Source organism: Palaemon carinicauda, chromosome 38 (genome assembly GCF_036898095.1).
Source record: "Palaemon carinicauda isolate YSFRI2023 chromosome 38, ASM3689809v2, whole genome shotgun sequence".
NCBI classification, from domain to species: domain Eukaryota; kingdom Metazoa; phylum Arthropoda; class Malacostraca; order Decapoda; family Palaemonidae; genus Palaemon; species Palaemon carinicauda.
In genome coordinates this window covers 28,814,321-28,822,517 of record NC_090762.1, presented here as the reverse complement: position 1 = coordinate 28,822,517, position 8,197 = coordinate 28,814,321, and the positions used below count along the sequence as shown (strand labels likewise).

General features: G+C 35.3%; 1 protein-coding gene across 1 annotated transcript in view; it reads right to left on the bottom strand.

Annotated features, from left to right (window-relative positions):
- Positions 1 to 1,445: 1,445 nt before the first annotated feature.
- LOC137630123 (uncharacterized) overlaps positions 1,446 to 8,197 on the bottom strand; it is a 7,591-nt gene continuing 839 nt past the window's right edge. The window contains exons 2-5 of the mRNA XM_068361588.1: positions 5,593 to 5,760; positions 4,395 to 4,468; positions 2,967 to 3,099; positions 1,446 to 1,836 (exon numbers count right to left, since the gene is read on the bottom strand). Coding sequence (XP_068217689.1) covers positions 1,791 to 1,836; positions 2,967 to 3,099; positions 4,395 to 4,468; positions 5,593 to 5,759 — 420 coding nt within the window. The 5' untranslated portion in view covers position 5,760 and the 3' untranslated portion in view covers positions 1,446 to 1,790. The remainder of the gene's footprint in view (positions 1,837 to 2,966; positions 3,100 to 4,394; positions 4,469 to 5,592; positions 5,761 to 8,197) is intronic.

Here is an 8,197-nt window from a genome sequence, read left to right as displayed (position 1 = left end):
CATCATCACCAATCCGCACTGGTCAGCGTGGTGATGAAAAATGGTCTAAACCAGACTAGATTTGACATATCTGAGTCCTTTGTCCTGCAATGGACAAGAAATGGCTGCACTGGTTGATGTCGTTGTTGGTACAGGCACTAAACTAGCTGTCTTATACAAACACTTTATTATGGTTAAATTGTGTTAGTGAATCAATATTTTTTTCCTAACACCACTCTTACATTTAGACCTCCTTCTTTTTCTTCTTTGTCTGCATCTTTTCCCACTTTTAAGTGGGGTCGATGTTTCTGACCAGCGTTCTCCATCTACCTCTATCCCACACTTCATTACCGGTTAATCCCTTTGATCGAAGGTCATCCTTGATACAGTCCATCCACCTTCGCTTTAGTCTCCCTCTCCTTCTCGTTCCCTGTACCTCCATTTTCATCACCATCCTCCCAATATCCTGCTCATCTCTTCTCATGATATGACCATACCACCTCAGTGTACTTTCTTGGATCTTATCTGATAGTTTTCTAACTCCCCTGGTAGGCTTACCCCTAATTACTTCGTCCCGTATCTTATCTATTCCTGTCACCACTCTTACACTTAGACCAAAATGTGGAATTATCTTCCTAATCGGAAAGATTGAATTGGTTCTTCAAAAGTGCAAACTTGGCGCACATATTTTATCTGTTCACCTGGTCGCCTTGAATCTAGTTTTAGTGTTCAGTTGTTATTTGTCTTATTTTAAGTTGTTATTTATTTTGATTTGTTTGAACGTATTTGTTAATCTTAGTTTATGTTAAGTCCTGGATTATGGGTTCAATAACTGTTTCACACACTAACACGGGAGACTCAACAGCACGTCTAGTCACCCCTACGCATACTGCGTCATTCCTTTCTTGCATGTATTCCTTAGCTTCCTGAATATCAATACCTTTCGGTCCTATGCCCTTTTAAATCTATCTAACTTGTTATTACTATTCTTAGAATATTTTATTTTCCTTGTTTCCTTTCCTCACTGGGCTATTTTCCCTGTTGGGGCCCCTGGGCTTATAGCATCCTACTTTTCCAACAAGGGTTGTAGCTTAGCATTTAATAATAATAACAACTTTTAAAATGTTTCTGTTCGTATGTGTCCCCTACTGTTAGAAATACAAACAAGAGTATTTGGCGTTTAAGTTTGGTGTTATATTTTAACTGATGAAGTGATGTGGAATTTACAAAATGGGTAGATGTTGGAGCTGAGTTGAGGAGGAAGAAAAAGGAATGTAGAATAGTGGATTTTTACGGACGATACAGTGTCAGAAGATAAAAATAGAGATTAATTTGTATTATCTACTGTATTTTTCTCTGTTTATGAAACGCTTTTGGAATACATTAAGGTGTACATAAGTTAATTCTTATTTGTTCTTATTGATCGTATAAATTGAAATTAGCTTAAAGTTGTTGAATGATAATCAAACATATATATGTAAGTTTTATTACAATATCCATAAATGCAGTTAAAAACGCTGAATGATTGTCCATTAAGGACCACGTGAAGTTTATATTGGTATAAACAAATTAGAACACCACCACTATGATAAAATCAGTCAGTGTATCAACTCCCAATTTTTGGCTAAAAAACGTTTTAGCCATCTTTACTACAATTGATCTGTTCTTTAATGTTTTGAGATTTTCACGGCATTATAGTCCAGTGGCTTTCGATGTCACAGTAACAATGATCCTTTAATAAATAGTAATTTTAGAGCCACAATTGATGTGTGGTTAGTTCTCTTGCACATTTCCTCACACGAAGTTGAATGTTACCTTGGGGCCGTCGAACAGCAAACTCTTACATTGGACTCAGGGCTGAAACGCAAAAAGGAAAGGAAGCATTAAACTAAAGAAGGAATGATCCAATGATGTTGATTATAACTTTAGTGTGCGTGTGTGTGTGTGTGTAGGTTTAGGCCGGGGGGGGGGGGAGATTAGTGTTATGGCTTTATCTTGATTATAAATGTGTAAAGAGATATTGAAAAAAAAAAATGAATATTCAAAGAAGAGCTTTGTATTAAACTACCGAAACAATGATTCAGTGATGTCGATTGTAAGTCTGATGTTTATTTTTTATTTATTTTTTTTTGTGGGGGCGGGGGGGGGGGGGGGGTGCGGGCGGGTGGTTATTGTTTTGTCTTGATTCTAAACGGGTAAGGAGATATTGTATTAAAAGAAAATTGACACATTTGAAGAAGAGCTTTCTCTTTAGTTTCGCTTGACAAATCATGTCGATGTTCGTTCAATATTTTTTATTTTCGCAAGGATTTTAAGCGACCTGTAATATAAAAATTCATATTTATATTACGTCATTAACTGGAGAAATTAAATGATGATGCACATAGTCGTTGTCATATGAGGATATTGGTAATGATAATAATGATGACGATAATCGTATTAATAAGATAATAATATAAGTGAATAATGATGATGATAATCATAATGGTAATATAAAGATATTAGTGAGACCTGCCGAATCTCCAAATAGAAAAACAAGAGCATAAACTACAAAATGAGTAAGAAATATGAACAATTGCAAATCCAAATTTAGTTTTTAAGTAAAAAACACCAAAACGTAACTTGCGAATAAAAGATACCTCTTACAAGGAGAATATTATTATTATTATTATTATTATTATTATTATTATTATTATTATTATTATTATTATTATTATTAAATATCATCTAAGCTACAGCTCTAGTTGGAAAAGCAGGATGTTATAAGCCCAAGGACACCAACAGGAAAAACTAGCCCCACAGGGAAAGGAAGTAAGGAAGTAAATTAATTACAAGAGAAGTAACGAACAATTAAAATAAACACTTTAAAAACAAGAAAAGCATTAAAATAGATTTCATTTATAAACCATAAAACGAGACTTTTTATGTTCAACATAAAAACATCCACTGTATATTTGAACTTCTGAAGTACCATATGAACAACTGACCTTGCTCTTCCACACCCAAATCTTTCCACGAATTCGGCCAAAGGAACCGTTTTGAGATGGGGCATCATTTCCGCTAAGCAGTCTTTAAACTCGAGGCAGTAACCTTGTGTCGTTCCTGGAGTGGTGCATCGCTCTGTAAACGAAAGGAAACGTTTTTTTAAAAGTATTTTTTCATGCTATTATTTGCCATGTTAATACTCCATTCATTAGTGTTGGATAGCAGTTGTGGAATCTGAAACTGGGTCAAAAGAAGATTTTTCAGGTCACATGGAGCGGTTGAAATCATGAAAAGTTGCGAAGCTTTTTTGCAAGGAGTATTTCTTTGTGCTAATTTTTTGTGGCCCTATTGATACGGCTTTTTTCATGTAGCGGTTGAAATGATGAGCGATTACAATTACAAAAGTTCTCGACAATTTCATCGGCAAAATAGTGAATACTTAGTGGGCGATGAATTCAAAGCATTTCGCCTTCCTTGTCAAAGAAACTTTATACCTGGATAGAGTTGATATCAGTGTGATCCTTCTTCCTGGCCGTAGCAGCCGAGACGGGAGCTGTTATTATGAAATTTGTCAGGGGAGTAAGTTATGAAAGTTATATGGCAAACTCTGCCGGTGGCAACATGGAATATAATCCACGTTGCTTTCCCGACTTTAAGAAAAGAAGAATTTAATCTCTTGGATAGGTGAACATGATCCAGAGCGTAAAAATGTAATACTGTCTTGTTAGAAAATGTCTCAAACGAAATGTATACGAACATGATTTCGTGATCATTTAAAGTACCTCGTCTTGAAAAGAGATTTTAAGAGTACAAGAATTTTCAATTAAACAAATGTGAGGATGAAGTTTTGCCAAGGATTTGTGTACTGTATATTTCTACATTTTTAGGCCGTTTAATGCGTAAAGTTTTATTAACAGAATAGTTATCTTCATTAATCTGAATATTTGATTGCTGCTCAACCTCAAAAACTTATTTTTTTTTCCTGAAAAGAATGTCATTTCTAATGAAAAGAAACTATACAGAATCTGCGACAGTTTCAAGATGTAAATGCAAAAGCAGAAAGACCAAGGACCATTTATAAATACTTGCAGTTTAACCTATTTGAGTTAAGCTTTCAGACAGGAACTTAGTTTTTCTTTCTGCTAAAGCAAAAACAAAAGTATTGCAATCCACATAACTTGCCCATGTCAGAAGGGAAAAGTATAGTCAATTCTTTTTAGTGAGGCAGATTTGCACCGACTCGCAGGGCTGCCCGTTTAGCTCTGAAAAGTTTCCTGATCGCTGATTGGTTTGACAAGATGACTCTAACCAATCAGCGATCAGGAAACTTTTCCGAGCTAAAAGGGCACCGCTGCGAGTCAGTGCAAATGCTCCTCATTAAAAAAAATTGAGTATATTATGCCAAACAGCAGCAAACTAAAATACAGTACCTATTCTAGCTCCAGAGTCGAGACTTTTGCAGCACGCTTGATTACTGCTAACACATATGCCTCCATTCGCAGGACTGGAAAATAGATAAATGTTTGTCTTAGTTATAATATAGTGATTAATTTCCAATGCAAAACTATTATTATTATTATTATTATTATTATTATTATTATTATTATTATCCAAGCTAGGCTACAACCCTAGTTGGAAAAGCAAGATGCTATAAGCTCAAGGGCCCCAATAGGTAAAAATAGCCCAGTGAGGAAGGGAAATAAGGAAATAAATAAATGAGAATAAATTAACAAATCATTCTAGAAATAGTAACGTCAAAACAGATATGTCATATATAAACTTTAAAAAGACTTATGTCAGCCTGTTCAACATAAAAACATTTGCTGCAACTTTGAACTTTTGCAGTTCTACTGATTCAACAACCCGATTAGGAAGATCATTCCACAACTTGGTCACAGCTGGAATAAAACTGTGATCAATATTAACCTTATGATTAAGAAAGTGGAGTAATTCAAGGGAACGTAAGGATTGACTTGTTCTATATATAACTGCCGCACTTATAGTACCGAAAGAAATAGATGTCTGTTTGAGGCTTGAGGTGAGGATGGCAGGTTCATCCTTGCCAAGATTCTTGGACATGATGTGTCGTATTATGCTAGCGGTATTATTAGATTTATTTCTGAAGCAGGTCATCTGAAAGCCATTTCACTTGTTCCATCTAGTTTCTCTTCCTCATGTTTTGTTGAAGTTTTTATTGTTTACATAGGAAATATTTATTGTAATGTTGGTACTATTCTTTTAATATTTAATTTTTCCTTATTTCCTTTCCTCACTGGGCTATTTTCCCTGTTGGGGTCCCTGGGCTTATAGCATCGTGCTTTTCCAACTAGGTTTATAGCTTATCATTTAATAATAATAATAATAATAATAATAATAATAATAATAATAATAATAATAATAATAATAATAATAATGACATCTTTGCTTTTATGGTTTTAATTTGATCTTCCTTTATTCTTTATTTATGATAAATTATATCGGCTACAATGATCTTAGATATCAGGATGCCAGAAAACTTCAAATCAATCAATCAACGCATAACCATTAATTTAAGAAACTATTTTCTTCTTACACATTTATTGTGTTTACGAGGCACAGTAACTAAGCCACGAAGAACTAAACACTTACCTCACAATATCTTCCATTGCACAAGTGAAGAAAGGAACACAAGTGCAGGGTCTAGTGTTATTGTGAGATCCTTGTGGTGCAGCGCTGTCCTCCCCATTGTTGATGACCACTGCCTTTGAATAGTGAGCTAAGAATAGTATTCCGGGTACAAGCAACCGTAGTAGCATTCTGCAATAGAAATGGATAGAAAATTATCAGTAAGAATCTAGAACTGAGACGAATTTATTTTTTCAAAAGGTTTGCTGTTTTCTTGTGGTTTCATATAATAATAATAATAATAATAATAATAATAATAATAATAATAATAATAATTATTATTATTATTATTAGCTAAGCTACAACCCTAGTTGGAAAAGCAAGATGCTATAAGCCCAAGGGCTCCAACAGGGAAAAGTAGCCCAGTGAGGAAAGGAAACAAGGAATAATAAAATATTTTAAGAACAACAACACCACTAAAATAAATATTTCCCATATAAACTATAAAAATTGTAACAAAACAAGAGGAAGAGAAATAAAACAGAGTAGTGTGCCCGAGTGTACCCTCAAGCAAGAGAACTCTAACCCAAGACAGTGGAAGACCTTGGTACAGAGGCTATGGCACTACCCAAGACAGTGGTTTGATTTTGGAGTGTCCTCCTAGAAGTCGTTCGCTGTACTTTAATTTAGCGATACGCCCTTTGCATTTTTATCAGAGGGCTAATGTTGGACTAATTCGACCAGTTTCTTAATTTCTTTATGGACTAACTTCATATTTAGTGTGGTAAGTAAGATCCTGGACAATTTATCTTGAACTTCATAGTGGCAGAGTTCATTTTTTCCTTGGTTAAGAAACTCATTAGCGACGGGAAATTTAATAACCAGTTGTTTTCTTCTTTGTAGTGGTATTTTATTACTAGCAAAACCGATAACCAAAAATACATTGGAAAATTTGCAGCCTTCTTTAAGCTTTTTGAATTTTTCTTAAAACATTCTCTGACGATTCTGTTACAGCCAGTCTCATCGCTCAATCTTTCCTTTTATTATAATGTACGATATCCATATGGATCTGAAACGTTTGCAGAGAAGCAAAACATTCTGGATCGAAGGTATCCTTCCTTGTTTTGAATGACGTTTTTGAATTATATTGTCTCTGTAGGCTGTCTTTTACTGTGTTCTTCGTCTCCACTAAGCGCCGATATATTGTAATCGCCATAACAGCGAATGTAGAATAAGTATATGTGTGAAATAAATAATATAGCTATACGGAAGAAAGGGAACTAGAATAAAGAGTTAAAAGCTAGCGAGAGAAAATATGCTTACTATGGAAGCGCTCATCCAGGCGCATTAACCTTTAGCCTTAAAACATGTGGAACACCACTATAGGAAAAGAATCAAGCCATTGATGTGAGGAGCATAAACCCATTTCCATTTCGAATGTATAACGTAGTTGTGAACGAGAATTTGCAGAGAATACACACTGTAGAACAATCTCCAATACTACCACAATACCGCATCGTGTATGTATAATGTTGTACACAAATATGTAATATGCTAATATTTTAATAACTGTAAATTAGAGAAGGCTATAACGATCAACATACAAATCATTGTGTTATTCATTGTCTGACACATGGATTTTAGATCAATATCATGTCAATTTGTAATGATACTAACTCACATATTGTCTGTCACCAGGTTTGACCACAAAAAAATGAATAGTGAATTCAACACTGCGGGGTATCAATTACTCCACATTAGTCGCTAGAGAAAGAGACGCGACTACATGTACTGTATACCCTTCCTGGAAACGGCCATCTGTTCAGCCTGTTTCCAGGAATACACTAGAATGATATCATTAGCTCTCTAAAATCTCAAATGACTCACCAAAAGCTTGAAGTTCCTGCTTTTATTTCTTACCTACCTCAACTGAAGCTACTCATATTATGTACAGCTGGATATAGGAATTTCTGGCACACCTCGTTCTTAGGAAATACACCCTTTCCCAACCTTAATGCGTGGCGAGTGACTAAACATAGTGTAGCGACAGATGAGATCAGTTTTCATTGGGGCTACACACAGGACCTTTCCGCTCAGTAATGGTGTGACTGGGTGCCCTTCTTGAGAGCAAAGTGTGACAAGAATTCTTGTGTCCCCCTACGATATATCTGTAGTCAATTTCTTCTAGTGAGGCAGATTTGCACCGACTTGCAGGGGTGCTCTTTTAGGTCGGAAAAGTTTCCTGATCGCTGATTGGTAGGACAAGATAATTCTCACCAATCAGAGAGCAGGAAACTTTTCCGAACTAAAAGGGCATCGCTGCGAGTCAGTGAAATTAAAAAAAAATTGAGTATAGTTTCTAAAACATCAAATTCTGTTATTTATTTTATGTATAGTATTTCCACGGTGTGGTCTTTCGTTAGCTTTTCTCACATATTTTACTCTCTACCGTACTACATCCCCCCCCCCCAAAAAAAAATAGAAAAAAAAAAAATATTAGAATGCTGGGAGCAGTCATTTTCCCCTCCAGCTCCACCCCTTACGACACATTGATACGTTGGTGCTATTCTAATGGTTATGCCCCCGCGGCCACATTGGGCATAAACATTATATACACATATATACATAG